Below are 18,160 nucleotides of genomic sequence, written 5' to 3'. Positions count from 1 at the left end.
TAGTCCAAGCTACTTGGGAGACTGAGGCAGGAGAATGGCGTGAACCCGGGAGGCGGAGCTTGCAGTGAGCCAAGATCACGCCACTGCACTCCAGCCTGGGCTACAGAGCAAGACTCTGTCTCAAAAAAAAAAAAATACAAAAATTAGCCGGGCACGGTGGTGGGAGCCTGTAATCCCAGCTACTCGGGAGGTTCAGGCACAAGAATCACTTGAACCCTGGAGATGGAGGTTGCAGTGAGCTGAGATTGTGCCCCTGCACTTTAGCCTGGGCGACAGAGCAAGACTCTGTCTCAAAAAAAAAAAAAGATGACTACTTTTTTTTGGCTATTTTAGGCCTAATTCGAATTATTACTATTGGTTTTGTTTTGTTTTGTTTTCACAGTACTTTGAGTTGCTGTTTTAAGAAGAATTATTATAACTAAGTAGTACAGAGTTTACTTTTTTGTCCTGGGAGTCAAATCATATATATCTTCTCTAAAAACCAACTTGGCTTTCTAAATTTTAGGATTTCAGATACTTTGAGAAAAAAGCTAAAAGTCTGTTTTTTCAACTAGAAATGTATATGCCATTATAAGTATTGGGAATTTGAAGAAATAAATTATAACTAGACATTTTATTTCCTGACTTTTTCACTACACATGGTAATTAAGCTCTTTGTAGAAATGCAGTACAACATTGCTCTTGGTCTTCAGTATGTAAAGCTAACAGTTTAAGGAGGAAATACTAAAGAGAATAAAAGAGGTTGCAATATAATGAGTCGTGTAGAAGTTCTGGAGCCTACTCAGTAGACTTCAGAAACTTATTTAAGATACCATATTTCATCGAATCTAAGATGTCATAGATTATTTTTAAAAAGTGCTATTACATTATATACCTCTAAGAAGGAAAAAACCACTCCGGACAGGGAGTTTAGTAGGAGACCTGACCCACGAGGCTGGTACACCTAAGAATAAATGAGAAATTAATTTATCATCCAGAAAAGGGACCATAAAGAAACATGCAAGTCTCAACCTTGACTCTAAATAGAGAAAGGGAAAAAAAAACATTTCTCTGAGAATTTGAACCACAAGCCCTAAGCTTTAGGTGTGCAGCCTCACCACCAGTGTGGTCCACAAAGGCCTGCCACAAAGGATTAATTCGGATGATATCAGGCTAATAGTGCTCCCAGATAACAGCAGAAGCAGATGCACATATTCTCTGGGAAAATTCACCTCTAGACCTATGGTAAGATACCTCCTAAAAGATGTATTCCAGTTTCGGAAACGTAATATGTGAAAAAACATGCCTTTTAGAATTGATAAAAATAGAATTCCATCAGGACCAACTTTTCAGTGTTGTTAAACATGTATATTTTATATTTGATGAAGATCTTGAGACTGAAATATTTTAAAGAGCATTGCAAATTAAATTATTTTCTGTATAGTTTTAGATAAAGTATCTTAAAGATCAGGTTTTTGAAAATTTACGAACTGTAGGTAGTATATATTGTGACTTTATTATGGGAAGTATTTGATTAACCAAAGTATCCTATTCTGAGATGAAAGTTGCCTTGTTATGAAAGAAAGCTAACAGACGTGCTCTCAGGGCATTTTTGTTAATCTAAGAAACCATGTTCTTCTGCCTTTTCTTGCTTTGCCAGCAGTGTTTATGAATTTCTCTTAGCATCTCCTAGTATATATGAAGGACATTTGACGTTCTTACTTCTCTGCTAAGTTGCCGAATGACAAGAGAGATGTTTTCTATTATATTCATGGAATTGCTTCTCTAGTGTTTGAGTTGTTTGACCACTTACTTGTGAGTTTTAAATATGTTACCCATTTATCCTAAGATTAGATATCTAAAGAATGTAAGACCCATGTTAAGAAAAAATTTTGTTTTCTACTGCAACTGCTCCATATGGTTTTTGAGTGGTTCCTGCTTTTGACTGAGAACAAGGAAATGTGGAATTGTGCGTAGGAATGGAATGATGGCAAGGCTTTCACTGGGCTAGACACCGCCATCACTAATAGTTCCTGACATCTCTCTCTTTCCTTAAGAGCTTTTCTTCTATTCAAGAAAACAGAAATGGCATGGCCTTTTTAGTTTGTTCTTTGATTTGAATCAGACAAATTACTTCTGGCCAGCTGATTTATTTGTTTCTTTTGCTACTAGCTTTTTTTAAAAAAGTAAATCTGACTAGAAAAGGACCTCATCCTCTAAAATTATTGACTGCATTAATAGTATTTCATCTTGATCCTCCCAAATTTATTGCTTCTTGAAAAATACGTCATCTTTGTTCTGTAAACTCTTAGAACCAGTAATTTCTCCTCTGGCTAAGACTGCGACTAACAAGTAGAGTGATTGCCCACTGTCTAAGCCCGGGACTTAGCTGTACTAACTCCAGAGGATGTGCAAATGATTTCCTTTTTAAATCTGTGGCATTTCACTTTGCCATAAAGTATATAAATGTGTATTTATTCACCAGTCTTTGAATGTAGGGTTAAGTCCTTTGTTTATAAAGGACTCTACAAATTTGAACTTAATTTTGTCTTTATTGTGTAAGCTGCACCAGTTATACATCCTTTTTTTCAGTGCTTTAAAAAAAAAAAAAAAAGTGTATTCAACTTCAAAAACTTTACCAGAAAGTACCAACACTCAAATCCTACTGTTGTGCTGTTGTTTGTATAGTTTTGTTTAGTGAAGTCTTATTATTTTATAGGAGTTTCCCTGTAAGGTTAATATTATTTTCAATCGATACTCTGTTATTTTCCAATGCTAGACTTTGTATTTCCTGATTAGTTTTATAGCCAATGTTGGACCTGTTCTTTTACTGAGTGTGTATGTGTGTGTGTGTATGTGTATAATCTTTTCAAAATTGAAACTTATTTTGGGTATGTTTTTCTTTTATTGCTTCTGTAGAACCTACTGGGTTGGTGACATTTACAAGACAGAGTCTTGAAGATTTTCCAGAATGGGAAAGGTAACAATAATAATAAAAATAATCCTGGACCCCTAGAATTAGAAGGACTCTTTCACCATGAGAGGATTCTATTTTATAGCACCTGGAAAGATGGTTTTCCAACCTCTAATTATCCTAGTGCCAGGGAATTTCTTCTCATAAATGATCCAATAATAGCTTTCATTTTTGAAAAGGTCATGCCTTTTAAATCAAAGTCTATAACCCTTTGATTTCTACCATTTTGTCTTGGTTTTGTTTTCTGAAAGAAAGTCCTGTTTAGAATTGAGGAGTGTTGTATGTGAAGACACTAATAAAAGGAACACCAATATTTAAATGTTTCTCCTTACCCTTTTTTTGGTTAGTATTTGAACTTTATGGCTTTTCTTTCTGGAGGACAAGATTGAGAAAAGTCTTTTTATTATTTACATTTTAGTAAACAGTAACTGTTTAGAGTTTGTCTGAGTGGCAAGAATTTTGAAGTTTGGCTCCCCTTGTGTACTACTGGTAGATTTTGTGGAAGTTGGTATTTTCTGTTTGTTTCTTATTTATCAGAAAATATTGAGGAGATAGCAGCCAATCTGAGCTAATTCAGATTTGTAAGGTCCTTAGTGTCCTGAAATAGTTACAATACACTTAAAGAAGGGTCCTGAAATAGTTAACTATTTCTTAATCTAAAGCAAGTCCCCTAATACACTTAAAGAAGTGTGGATTAACTTTTTAAATATGTTTGAGGACATGATGAAGCGTATTAAACATATTTAACCAATGCCTCTCGTTTTCACTTTCTAATAATTTTCTAATATTTTATGATAGTGTGTAATTGTTTTGTTTGAAATTAGTGATGAATGGAAATCACTTTTAAAAAGTTAACTTGAGAAGTCATATCTGCTTAGGTGGCTTTCCTGCGTTGTTTTCATCCATCAAGTGAAAGTGAAGATAAAGATAAAGTGAAGTGAAAGATAAAGAAATTGACTTCAGAAGACTTGTGTGCATGGTTTAGATGATTATTAATAGAGGGAAGTAGATAAAAGGTTAAGCAACCTGAAGAGAGGGAAAAAAATGAGCCTGAAAAAGATAAGAACATGTACAGCATTTTGGCATCATGGCATGTTAGATCTGAAAGGAACCCCAGCCGCCTACTAAAACTCTTGATCAGCTCTGTAATACCTGCGATGGACGGAGACTGGATAGCTTCAGTGATGGGAAATCCTCTGTTTCACATCAGTTTGTTCCAATGGTGGCTGCTTGTGTTATCATCTCATGCTTTCATTCACTAAAAATGTTTTCTACATTCATTCTCCACCATTCCTGGTTCTTCCTTCTGGAGCTACATAAATACATCTGAATTTGTAGTTTTAGCATCTGACCCTTCTTTTCATGTATCTTAATGACTTCTTGACCTACTTCCCTCTCTAACAGTGCACATAATTTCATACTAAATTGATTCATTTCTTCTATTTCACATGTAATACGTATTCTAAACCCTTTATCTCTGCTCTTAACATACTCCCATTCATTGGGCCCTCTTAAAATATGGTGCCTGGAATTAAAAGTACCATTCTGCTGTGCATCTCTGTGGTGCAGAGGATTATTTTTCTTCACTCTTCTATTAGTCTCTAATAGGAATGCAGATGTTTTATTCCTGTTACTTTGGTGTAGATTTTACAGATCAATCTGAGGGCTTATTTTTAAGTCATCCAGATTCTCTACTGTGCATCTGATATTCATTTGGCGCTAATGTGAAAGAACACCCATTTGTATACCACCATGTGGGAGAGAAGGGACAGGTCAAAATGCAGAGACTGGCAAGGCTGCTTTGTCAGTGAGACACAGTAACTTTGCCTCTAAGTGAGACCGAGATTGTCCCCTTAGTTTTGATAGGCAGAATTTAACTTATTTTTGTTTCATTGATCTCTTTTTTGTTTTAGCTGCTTCATAAGTGAGTTGGAGAATGTAATTAAAATCAGTCTCCCAGACTCCACAGAACCAGAAACATGCATTCACTTAAAGAGGGAGAATGAAGAAAAGTTGAGGATTGTTGGTGTTCCCAAGAGTAAGGGGCTAAATGGGTGCCAGGAGTTGGAACTGAATTCCAAGTTTCTGGCATGTTATAGTTAACCGTTTGATTATCAGCAAATACTTTAGCCAGGCTTAATCACAGGGAGCCAGAATCATCTATGTCTTTGACTCTTGGGGTAGGAGTTTAGAGGATGACCTATTGGGAAGTTAGAAAATGCTTCAAAACAAAACAAAACCAAGAAAAAGTTTCTAGCAATTTCATAATTTTATTAAGAGCTATACTATAAAGTTTCTAGTTTCAGTCATGGAGAATAGTTGACAACAGATGGAATTCCTGTTCTGAAGTCCTGACTTGACAGCCCAGAGATTTTAGTAGTATGCTCACAGGGAGGGTCTTCCTCTGAATAAAATGGCTAGGAAAGTAGGACCAAAAAAAAGTTTAAAAATATATGTTAAACTTATGATACTGTTTTCTACAAGAGACCGGGGAAGTAATTTCTCTAAAAGTGTGGCATACTGATTCAGAGCCTGGACCATTGAGTGAGTCTACATAGTTTCACATCTCTGCTGCTTTATTTACTAGTCTTGGTTAGCTTACTTAGATGTTCTGTGCTTTGTTTCCCCATCTATAAAAGGAGATAGTAATAGGGTTGTTGAGAGGATTAAATGAATTAATACAAATAAAGCTCTTAGACAGAACCTGTGCAGAATTACCTTCTGAGTTAAAGCTATCAGCCTGTTGGTCTGGAGTTTTGCCAGAAATGTATTTAAACTCATTGAGACCAGGAAGGAATCAAGCAATTCTCAGTACTTTTCCAGCTAACCTCCTAGACTATTTTCTAAAAATATAATCATCTCCTCCCTCCCAAAAAAGATTATTGGCACTCTTAGGTGAGTTAGAACTTTGGATCTCCTCTGTTTCATTCATAATAATTTATATTTTTTATTCAGTAAGTGATCAGGAGAAAAATATTTAATAAGGAAAATAATGTTAACAAATGCTATTAATACAATGAAATTTGTTGTTAATCTAACATTAAGTCAAGTAAATATCTCAGTGACCATGGTTGAAAGGGAAAGAAAATAATTATGCCTTCTGAATTACAGATGCTAGGTTTATCTGTTAACCTTATTAATAGAAAAATACCGTTGTTCAGAATTTCTGTGGCATGTATTTTCATCAAGACACACACACACACACACACACACAGAGTTATCAAACAGTGAAAACAGAAAATAGAAGCCATATGAGAATCATTATGATTTATTGCCAAATTTTTTCTACATTTTTCCTCAGATTGCCAACCCTAGCCATAACAAAATTTCATAGATCTTAATTTTTTAAATATTTTGCAATGTTTTTCAACTGTTTTAAAGAATAAAAACTTTCATACTATTTAGAGGAAAAGCAGGTTTCAAACAATATGTTATCTCATTTTAATTTAAATGTGTATATTTACATGTTTGAATAAGGAGGATCAGTACCAAGAATGTTAACAGTAGGCATCTGTTTCTGACTTCTGAGATTTGGGGTGGTTTCACTTTCTGAATAGTTACCTATATTTTCACATTTGTCTACAGTGAAGCACTTGTCATTAAAATAATAAGTAAGGGAATGTCTTTTTACATTGTAGATGTGAAAAACCCTTGACACGATTGCATGTCACTTACGAAGGTACCATAGAAGAAAATGGCAGAGGCATGCTACAGGTAGGTGAATCTCAGTAGTGTCTGTGTATGATTGGGACTTTTTCTTCTCAGACTTCTGACAGCAAAAGAAATTTGAAAAGCTGTTTATTTATCTCCTAAACTGATTTAATGCAAAGAAGCATGATAGCAGAATGAAGGAAAAACACCAAACAGATCACTTTGACAGCCTTGGTAATGTTGTTATTTACCAGTGTATACTCTCTGTTTCTTACATGTGCTTCTCTCAAAAGCCTTTGACAGAAAGTCCCAAGATCTGGACAGCATCAGCCTCTGGTTTCAGACATTGATTGTAGGTTGACAGTGGAGGAAATTCCCAGGGTATAGTCTTGACAGACTGTCACCAAGCATTTTTATTCTTTTTCCTTAAAGGCTCTTCTTGCTCTGCCCTACTTGATGACCAGATTGAGATGTCTTTCAGCCACCAACAGCTTTGTTTAGGTTGAGGGGGCAGACATCTAAAACTGATTTGATAAGAAAGGCCTCTCTCTCGTATGTAACAGTTTCATACATGTGAGCTAGCTATGCTTGCTATGTCTTTTCCCTGTTAAAAGCAGGTAATTCTGTCCACCCCTCAATCTTTGTTTATAATCTGTTACTACTTTTACCTTTAAAAAGTATTTTTGGAGAAGGGGGTTAACAACCCCATGTTTAAAATATAGTAATATCTAACCTAACCTTTTGATTTATAGTGCTGCTTTAAAATTCACTAATCAGAGACAAAATGTTAGTGTTTTGTGTTCTTATCCCATTTATAAGAGCATTGTAAACTGAGTTTTCTTTGAAAGAAGCTTGTATACCATCTCATTTATATTGATAATAGTTTATTTTTCTTCCTAGATTCTTATTTGGTGCTTATATTGGTTCAGAATCTAAAGAAAGCGGTTGCCTGAAAATGGACTGATTTGTTTGAATAACTTAATGCTTACTATAAAATTTGTGTCTAGTTATTATTTAAATGAAACAGATTCTTTCTTTAAATGGCCTTTTATTTGGACATATTTGTAATTAAAATCTCCAAAGAAACAAGCTACGTTTTATTCTAAATCACCTTCTCCCAGTGGTTATTTGAGCTTATAAATGAAAATACTTAGGATAGCTGAATTAATATTTTTCCTGTGCTTACTTTGGAAAAACAAAAACAAAAACAAAACATATTTAAATTTGTATTTACTCCTATACCTTTTTTCTGTTTTAAAACTAATCTTAAAATATGCTTAAATATTGGTTCGAATTAATATCACTTTTTCCCCCACATTCCCCTCTTGATAAAGTTCTTTCCATCTTTAAAGTCTTGGATAAACTGAGAGATTCTTAATACACATGAACTAAACAAAAGTTATGGCTGGTTAGCACCACAGGAATGCTGACCTTTCATTACAATACAATTCAATAAGGAATTTGACAACAGTTAAGGTTGAGATCCTCACCACTTCCTAGGAATATACTGTAGATGAAATGTGAGACCTCGATAGATTAAAAGAATACCGTAAGGGCTTCTTGCTATTAATTGTTCTCCCTACCCATGCCATGTCTCCCCAGGAGATCGGGGAATATTGTATTGCAATGCGACACAGCTCCTTGTGTAGCATATAAATTACATTATGCTGAGTGGCAACAACAACAAAACCACTCTGAGGAGCGTTGTCATTCCTGTTGTAATTCAGAAGCTGAGTAATCTGAACGAGTAGCTTTAAAGTGACTTGGAAAATAACTGGCTAAAAATAAAGATGCACTCACATTCTTGTTTTCATGTACTGGAACAGGTTTCTCAACTGTTGTAGAGGGTCTTTATTGTTAAGAATTTTTTTAAGTGTAAAACTTTGGTTTTCTACAAGACTCCGGCTTTTAGAGGCATACTGAGTTTAGTGTTTTTATTTCTGTGCACACCTTTCAAGTTACAAATGTTGGCCTTTTACTCAAAGCATAAACAATAGCATACACATTGAATGTATTTCATGATCATTATCAAGTAGTACATAAGTTGGATAGAGCTTATCTTTTTATTTTTGTTATGTACCTTATTCCAGTAAAAATTAAGTTAGACCAATCTTAAACCTCGTCTGTTTCAAATTCGTAGTCACAATATCATTATACTTCTAGGCACTCAGCCAGTCTCTTAGTTCTCAAGTACAGCCCATTTTATTTCGTTACTGAGTTTCTTCTCTTTCCTTTACCATTTTCCTGTTTGAGGCCCTAGTAGTGATTGTATAAACTATTCAGTACTCACCTAACCAGCCTTTTTACTTTTAGTTTTACACTTTTCCATTTATTCTTTAAACTCTAGCCTGAATTATCTTCCTAAAACATAGGTCCAGGTGTTTCTTGAATCTTTCCCAGAACCTTCAGAGGGAAATTGAGTAAAAATTCCCTAGACCTCAGACCACCTTATCACCAACTATAAGCCTCCAACTACTATACAATGCAGGCAAGCATGAGGAATCTGTTTACCATTTTCCTCATACGGTGATTTACATTTGTTTTTTTTTGCCCTGTGTCCTTGTGCAGCTATGCCCTCAGCCTGCATATCAGCTGCCACATCCTCTTGTAAAACTTTCCTAGCTTCCTCCCATGCCCCAATTTTAGTTAATTGTATTTTTAGGAAGTATCAAATACATAGTAACAAGCTCTTTAATAATCATCTTCTCATTCTGCTTATGCTCATTCTGACTGCTATCTAAATTGCAAATGCCGTGAGGCCAGGAACCATACATATCTTATTCATCTTTGTATCCAGTGATTCCCAGCACAATACTCAGTAAATATTTGTTGAATTGGACAGTTTAAGCCATGAATCACCCAGTGCCCATAGACCTCATATGTAATAGGTAACTAATTCTAATCAGCAGACTGGTTTCACCAAAATTATTTTCCTATATAAGCTAAAAAGTTACTCTGGTTTTTTAGCATTGGTTTTAGTACTCCAGAATACAAATCCAAATATGCGATTCTCTCTGGTAACTCATTTGAAGTTACTCAGTGGTATGTTTTATTATTTTCTAAGTTATTCTATGGTAAAAGAAGACTTCTATTAATTTCTGTCTTTTCACATATATTTTTATATATCAAACGATTCATACTCTTGTTTTACTGTTTCGTAAAATAGGCTTCAGATTGTCATTTAGTATCAGTTGCTTTAAAGAACACTGAAGTTTTAAGAAATCATATATTTTAAAATAGTTTGAAAGCATATAAGCCTCATGGTATTTAGTCAATTCTATTTTACTTGTGTGTATGACTGTGTATATACACAAGTTGTGTGTGTGTGTAATCTAACTCCTAAGATAGTCTCACTAAGGGAAAGATGGTTGCTATTTCTTACATACTGCCTCATGAGGCTGGCATAGTGCTGGACGCACTGGACAAACGGAAATAATGCCAGCAAGTTGAGTTCGCTTCTCTGGAGGATTGTGTATCTCTTCTTTATTAGTAGGAGTTTGGGGATCCCATCATACTACTACACATGAAGCATAAAAGTTTCCAACCTAATTGGAAATATTAATTTAATTGAATCTTTGTTGCTATACTGGGATTTTTTTTCTTCCTTTTTTCCTTAGTTATATTTAAAAAAAATAGTTTGTAATGTTCATGTAGTTTGGGGTTTGGCGTTGAATTTAGAAGGAAAAAAATTCGATCTCTTTATTCTTACAATAAGGTTGGAAAAGGTTACCCAAAAAGTTGATTACTAAACTTTTCAATTCTTTAGAGCAAGTGTTTGGTTACCATATTACATAAGAAAAGTTTAATTACATTCAAGTTACGTGAAATACATAAAGGGAAATTGACTAGTGAATGGGGGAGAATGACTTTGAAACCTTCCCAGGTAAAGACCTCCCTTGATTTGTGGCTCCTGAGACACAAATAGGTTTATAAACAAGAATCTGTATAATGCATAATGTTTTGCCTAAAGGCTCCATTTTCCAGATTCCTTCTGTGGTTCTGGGATCCAGATAAATGTGCAGAGGTGTTAACTGCAGTGAGATGGAAAGAGTTTAAGCAACCATAATCTACCCTTCCTGGGAAGGTTACTTATTTGGGAATTGATTTTCATGGGAGAGGAAAAGATGAGAGCTTAGAGACTGTGTGCTTCTTGATCATAGGTATTTTTGACCACTATTTAACATGCCACATTTTCCCTACAGGTGGATTTTGCAAATCGTTTTGTTGGAGGTGGTGTAACCAGTGCAGGACTTGTGCAAGAAGAAATCCGCTTTTTAATCAATCCTGAGTTGATTGTTTCACGGCTCTTCACTGAGGTGCTGGATCACAATGAATGTCTAATTATCACAGGTTAGTTTTGGGAAGCCTGGATAATGGGATAGTCTTCCCCATCTGTGAATATCTGTCATGAAGACTAGAGACTACCCAGTAGAGCTTTTCTCTTCCATGGGCATTAGTCCCAATATTTTTATCATTAATTTATACTTAGTTTTTGAAATTATTACAGCCTTATTTTCCTAATCTTAAGTAAGACAGCTTATCTTTACCTTTTCTTTCCTGGCATCTTTATCTGAGGAACGGAGATAAAAACTATTCAGTTGCCCCCCAGTTTGAAATTTTATGACATAATAATGCTCTTCAGAAGAATATAGTGATATGCTTCTAGTATGTATTCTATTGTAATTTTTCCATTTGAGAGTGATTTGTTTCTATTAAAAATAATTTTCAAGTGGTTTCTTGTACTTTAGTGTGAAGACAATTGTATAAATATAAGAAGCACAGGAACAGTATTTAGATAAATCAGTAACCTTTTGTTTACCCTATTTTGAATCGTAAAAGAAAAAGTTCAATTATCATGGCTAGGCATCATGGCTTATGCCTGTGATCCTAGCGCTTTGGGAGGCCGAGGCAGAAGGATCACCTGAGGTCAGGAGTTCAAGACCAGCCTGGCCAACATGACGAAAACCCGTCTCTACTAAAATTACAAAAACTATCCAGGCATGGTGGCAGCCGCCTGTAATCCCAGCTACTTGGGGGGCTGAGGCAGGAGAATTACTTGAACCTGGGAGGTGGAGGTTGCAGTGAGCTGAGATCACGCCACTGTACTCCACCCAGGGCAACAGAGCAAGACTCCATCTAAAAAAAAAAAAAAAAAGTCTGATTATCTTGGTGTTTCTTCTTGATTTCTTTACGTTAACATGGGAGGAGAAGGGGGGAAATTTAGTCAAATATATGCTTTAGATCTGTTATAGAGATTTAATTTTTTTGTTTCTTCAGATTGAGATATCACTATGTAACAGTATTTTCTTGTGAATAAGCTATCAATAAAAATTACCTCATATCTCTTAAGAAACTCTTAATCAGGCACCATATGTAAGTTGAGTCTTTTATCCAAGTACTTAAAAGAATATTCCCACATAAGTGCCATTAATGCACCATCAGTTGCTGGTACTGTTTTTTTTTCCTGCACATGTGGATTTTTTTATTTCCACTTAGAATCTGTTACTGCTTGGAGATGAGTGTAGGGGTCTAAACACTCACCTGGGTTGTAGAATTTAGTTTATTGTTATTCCCAAAGATTATAATAGGAGAAAAAACATCCCCATGAGTTATATAAAATGTGTACCCAACCACATGACCTCCAAAGACATACATGACAAAACTTACTCCAAAGTCTAATCTTGAAGCCACACTGTGCCTCAGATAGATTTGTAGACCACCTTCAGAAGAGTATATTTTCTTTCTTATGTTTTGCTTTTAAGATTCACTTTCACTTTCAACGATTTGAATATGGTGTGTCTACATGTGGATCTCTTTGACTTTAGCCTACTTGAAGTTTTTTGAACCTCTTGAATGTTTAGATTAATGTTTGTTATATTTGGTAAATGTTGGGCCATTATTTCTTCAAATATTTGTTCTTCCCCTTTCCTCATCTTCTGAAACTCCCAAATTATGTGTCTGTTGATTCACTTGATGTTCCACAGGTCTTAGAAGCTCTGTTTATTTTTCTTCATTCTTTATTATTCTTGTTCCTCAGACTCAATCTCAATCGACCTGTCTTCAAGTTCACTGATTGTCTTTTCTGCTTGCTCTAAACTGCTTTCAATCTCACTGGTGAATTTTTTATTTCAGTTATTGTGCTTTTCAATTACAAATTTCTGTTTATTTTTTATAATTTATATCCCTTTATTAATATTCTCTATTTGAGAGATATCGTTCTTATACTTTAGTTCTTTAGACATAGTTTTCTTTAGTTGTTTGAGTATATTTTAAATAGCTGTTGTAAATTCTTTGTCTACTAAGTCCAACATAGGGCTCCCCAGGGGCAGTTACTAATCACTGCTTTTTTTTCTGAGTATGGGTCATACTTTCTCATTTCTTTCCATGTCTCCTAATTTTCGTTTAAGACTGGACATTTAAAATAATGTAGTGTGACCCTGGAAATCAGATTTTCACTTTTCATCACAGTTCATCTTTCTTGTTGTTTTTTTCAATGACTTTTCTAAACTAATTTTGTGATGGCTGTGTTCTTTCTGTATGTGGCCAGTGAAGTCCCCGCTCGTTAGATTAGTAGTCAGCTAACACTTTAACAGAGTTCCTTAAATGCCTGAAACTAATAAGTCTCTCAGTCTTTGTTGAAGGGATGTATGTGCAGGTGCAGCCTACCTTCAACACTACACCAAGCAGTTGATACCTCTGCCTTAGCCTTCACTTCCTGTCAAGGTCAGGCAGAGGAGAGAGCTGAGGGCTTTCTCTGGTTTTTCCTGAGCATTCATATGGCCATGAGCACACATGAGCCCTCTAGATTCCTTCTTGTTTTAATATATTAGAACTTTTCAAAGCCCTTTGTGGACATCTCATTCTTCAGCTTTTCCTTTGAAGCTTTTGGTTAGCCTATTGTTTGCCCCAGCTTTTAGCCACCACCTCAGGAAGTCTTAGTGTTAAACAATGCCTGTAATTGTTTTCATCAAACCCTCACAAGAATTAGGCTTTTCCTACTGGGCAAGCTCCAAGTCCTGTAAAGTAAAGACAGCCTTCTGAGCGGGGCCCTCCAGGGGACCACCAGACAGGTCAAATAATGATAGTTCTCTGAGAATTGGGCTTTGAAGGAGCTTTCTTTTGCCCCCTCTGATGGCTGCTGATTTTCACTGTGATTCAGGAATGTTAGTTTTTAAGGCCGAGATGGAGCTTGGGAGAGTGGGATGAGAATAAGGCAAATGAAACACTACAAAATTTACTGTTTTTACCAAGATTCAGCTGGTTTTTCTTGAATAAACACTCCCTGGATTGCTGCAAGCCTTTGGCTACTTTTCAGTTGATTCTCACAGTGCTCATCACAGTGTTCCCATTGCTTTCATGGAGGAGAGAGTTTTCAGAGGTTTTTACTGCACCATTTTTGACTGATGTCTTTTTATCTTTTGTAAGCACCCGTTGATAAAGGAGCTTTCAATGAGTTAATCTACACCATTTAGACATCCTGTGTAAATTTTTATCCCCGTGATTCTGCTGTTTTGGTGAAATAAAGCCAAAAAAAAAAAAATTGTAAATTGTCTGACTTTATGTAGGAAATTAAGATTGGAACCTCCGCAAAGGAATTTTTTTCCTAGATAGAGCCTCAGTCAGCCATTTGAAGTTAGTGACTTGGAGTACTGCATCCAGAATTCTGAGATTATGATCCAAATTAAACTGAAATGGAAAGATAAACTCCTTTCATACTCAACACTTCCTCAACTCACATTTTGGCCATCTGTCTGCATTTGTTAGTTATCATGGATACACATGGGAAGTTACAGTTGGGCAAGGTGCTAAGGGAGATGAGGTTGCAAGGAATTACAGAACAAAAAAACTGGCATAAATCTATTTTGTTGGGCAACCAACACTTTGGCTGTTGCTCTCATACTATTGTAGGGAAGCTCTGCAGGTTTGGAATGTGACTGTCTTCATCATTTACATACATCAAATAATACTTTAAAAGATTACTATTCCGGCTGGGTGCAGTGGCTCACGCCTGTAATCCCAGACTTTGGGAGGCCAAGGCGGGTGGATCATGAGGTCATGAGATCGAGACCATCCTGGCTAACACAGTGAAACCCTGTCTCTACTAAAAATACAAAAAAATTAGCCAGGCCTGGTGGCAGGTGCCTGTAGTCCCAGCTACTCCGGAGGCTGAGGCAGGAGAATGGCGTGAACCCGGAAGGTGGAGCTTGCAGTGGATCGCACCACTGTGCTCCAGCCTGGGCAACAGAGCAAGACTCCGTCTCAAAAAAAAAAAAATTTTTTTTTTTTTTTTAACTGTTAAGGTAGATTTGGACTGAAGACTAGAACAAAATATCCCATCAGTTTTTAAGATGAATTTACATTCTTGAAATAAAAAACTTGATAAAATGCATTTAAACTTAAAGCTAACTTGTTTCATTTGTTTAATTTCTCTAGAAAGTAGTAAGAACTGGGCCGGGCAAGGTGGCCGACATCTGTAATCCCAGCACTTTGGGAGGCCGAGGCTGGGGGAGATCACGAGGTCAGGAGATTGAGACCATGCTGGCTAACATGGTGAAACCCCATCTCTACTAAAAATACAAAAAATTAGCCAGGCATGGTAGCATGAGCCTGTAATCCCAGCTACTTGGGAGGCTGAGGCAGGAGAATGGTTTGAACGTGGGAGGCAGAGGTTGCAGTGAGACGAAATTGTGCCACTGCACTCCAGCCTGTGTGACAGAGCAAGACTCCGTCTCAAAAAAAAAGAAAAAAAGAAAGAAAGTAGTCAGTACTTTGTCATCCTCCATTAATGTTGTTAATGTAAATAAAGGATGTCATTTTCCTTAGGAATAAAACAGGAATGTTAAGAGGAAAACGTTAGAATATTTTCTTTTTTTAAGGATAATTTGTCCCCAGTCTAAAAACGGATTCTAATCTCCTTTCACGTAATCTCTAAACGTTCCTGCAGCTATTATAAAATGAATGGAAAATTGCAGATCCATGACTCACCTTCAGATCTGTAATTACCTCAGGCTAAGGACATACGGGGTGACTTTTAACTCAGCATTTTCTCCCACATCCACTTAACTTTATTATAGTGCCTCCTAATTAATATCTGTGATGTGATGTTACCTTAATGGAAATGGCCATTTCATCATCTATTTGATGTCTGGACTTCTGCCATCTCCCTCCTTAGGAGACTCTTAGCCATGCACTGCAATCTATCTGCCTGATCAATTCCATTCCTTCAATGATGCATCCAGCTCAGTGAGCTAATGGCTGTGACTGTGCTGCCTGAATCTGTAGAAGAGTTTGAGAAATTGGAAATAAATTAAATTTATCATCATTATGGGATATCTGGTTGGTATCAGTCTTTTAAATGACTATGAAACAGGTCATGCAAACAGGCAAATACTTTTATACAGACAGTGTTATCCCTCTGTTTGTTGTGATCCTCCTTGGGGCAGCCATGAGTTAAAAACCTTTCAGTAAGTATAGATAGAGGGAAAGAGTTAAAATTCCAGTCTTCCCATTTCTTCTTCTTTTTTTTCCCTCTTATTTGTTTCTATACAACATCCAGAAAATAGTTTCAATACTAAAGGGTGTTAGTTTTCTGAGAGTTGTTTTTCTGCTTCTGTTTGGTGAGCACATAAACCAGATGCCTAGGCATGAAACTTACTGGGCAGAGTATTCATATATTTAACATAAAACCTGCCGCTAGTGAATCAGATTATCCCAGACATCACAAATCTTTACATCTTTTCTGAGTGTCAGCAGAGCTGATAGAAATGATAACAAGTAGACACCATCACTTATAGTAGTGGTGACATCTTTTAGAGTTACAGTATTTGAGGTGCCTGTTAAGACACCAGCTCATTGCAAAAGGTCCAAATTCAGTTAGAGTTTTCCAAAAATGTTTGGAAATTAAACATTTTTATGCTTGTCTTTTCTAAGTTTTTAATAATCATTAGAATTAAAAGCAAGAGTTTTCTATCTACTGCATAATCACTGCTGTTTGAGTGATGCTAATAAAATTTGGGTAAAATGGTGTTTATACAAACCTGCTTTCAACAACCCATTGGTAAGTAGAATTTTTTTTAATTTCCAAATATTTTTGTCCCATGTTCATTACAAACTCTTATTCCTAATAAGGGAAAATAACCATGTTTCTTACTACTAAATCTAAAATCATAGAGGTCATGCACTCTTCATAAGATTTTAATGGATTCCTTCTAGTTTTTTCCTTAAGTGAAGGTCTTTGACTGTGAAGTTTTTTGTTTTTTGTTTTTTTTTTTGAGACAGAGTCTCGCTCTGTTGCCCAGGCTGGAGTGCAGTGGCCGGATCTCAGCTCACTGCAAGCTCCACCTCCCGGGTTTACGCCATTCTCCTGCCTCAGCCTCCCGAGTAGCTGGGACTACAGGCGCCCGCCACCTCGCCCAGCTAAGTTTTCGTATTTTTTAGTAGAGACGGGGTTTTACCGTGTCAGCCAGGATGGTCTCGATCTCCTGACCTCATGATCCGCCCGTCTCGGCCTCCCAAAGTGCTGGGATTACAGGCTTGAGCCACCGCGCCCGGCCGACTGTGAAGTTTTAAAGGCCCATCTCTAGTGAGAGCTATCACAAAGTTCAGTCTTCTGTCTCAGTAGCTGTTACCAGTTTACCTTTATATTTTCACCATAGTTCATTAATTTACATTTTAAACAAGTTAAAGGCATTCACTTTTTTCAAAGGAGACAGTTGGCATGTTAAAAGGTGTCTACTTAGAAAACCCAGGATTTAACTTGTTTGGCACAAAAGTGTTTGTATGTATATTTTTTTATTTCCCATAAAGGAGGGAAGGAAGTAAATCTAACCTTGTTCCTCTTAGAAAAGAACACTGAAACTATATTAACCTGAAGTAGAAATATGATAATTGATATTTCATATTTTTCAGCCACTTTCTTTTAAAAAGACAGAACAAGTATTTGTTTTCTGAGTTAACAGATCAGAATAGGCAGTTTGTCTTTTTATGAACAGGAAAAACAAAGCTGTCTACTGCTAGGCAGAAAACAGAAAAGAAGGAGTAGTCCTTGCTGTCTCGTTTCCTATCAGGCAAGTAGACCCGGTTGCTTTTCACCCCCGTGTAAATAGAATCACATATCTGTGATTTCTCTACCCCCTTAAAAAATTTAAGTCTGATGACACCAATATTGATGGCTTTGTGGGTTTGAATGAATTTTTTACTTGTCTTATTTAGTTTTCCAAGGAATTCTATGATGTAAACAAAATAAGAATTATTAAGAACCCTGAATTTCAGATGATGAAATGATGTCCAGTGAGGTTTGGTTATCTAAGGTCACCTAGCTAGTAAAGATTCACTTCGAGTTTCTCTTGTTTCCTAATCTCAGTGCAGTGCTCTTTTTACCATACCATGCATTTATTGTAGATGTGAATTTTTAGTATGCATCAATTATGTAGTGCCTTCAGATTATTTCTGGACTCATTATTTTAATATCAGTTAAATTTCTTTGACTCATTTATTATTATGTTTGTTCAGGAAGTTCTTACTCAACTGCTTTTATATTCTTGCATTACAAGATGC

At 36.1% G+C, this 18,160-nt stretch overlaps 1 protein-coding gene across 3 annotated transcripts in view; it reads left to right on the top strand.

The window, feature by feature from the left end:
- The window catches only part of PARG (poly(ADP-ribose) glycohydrolase), a 71,419-nt gene that overhangs the window by 19,896 nt on the left and 33,363 nt on the right, over positions 1 to 18,160 (top strand). For all 3 annotated transcript variants that reach the window (XR_004177010.1, XM_031652362.1, XM_031652363.1), the window contains exons 4-6: positions 2,899 to 2,959; positions 6,592 to 6,667; positions 10,807 to 10,954. Coding sequence is in view for 2 of the 3 variants with exons in the window: in XM_031652362.1 (XP_031508222.1) it covers positions 2,899 to 2,959; positions 6,592 to 6,667; positions 10,807 to 10,954 (285 nt within the window). In the remaining variant the exon portion in view is untranslated. The remainder of the gene's footprint in view (positions 1 to 2,898; positions 2,960 to 6,591; positions 6,668 to 10,806; positions 10,955 to 18,160) is intronic.

Source organism: Papio anubis, chromosome 11 (genome assembly GCF_008728515.1).
Source record: "Papio anubis isolate 15944 chromosome 11, Panubis1.0, whole genome shotgun sequence".
Classification (NCBI taxonomy): Eukaryota; Metazoa; Chordata; class Mammalia; order Primates; family Cercopithecidae; genus Papio; species Papio anubis.
This window is presented reverse-complemented; position numbering and strand designations above follow the sequence as displayed.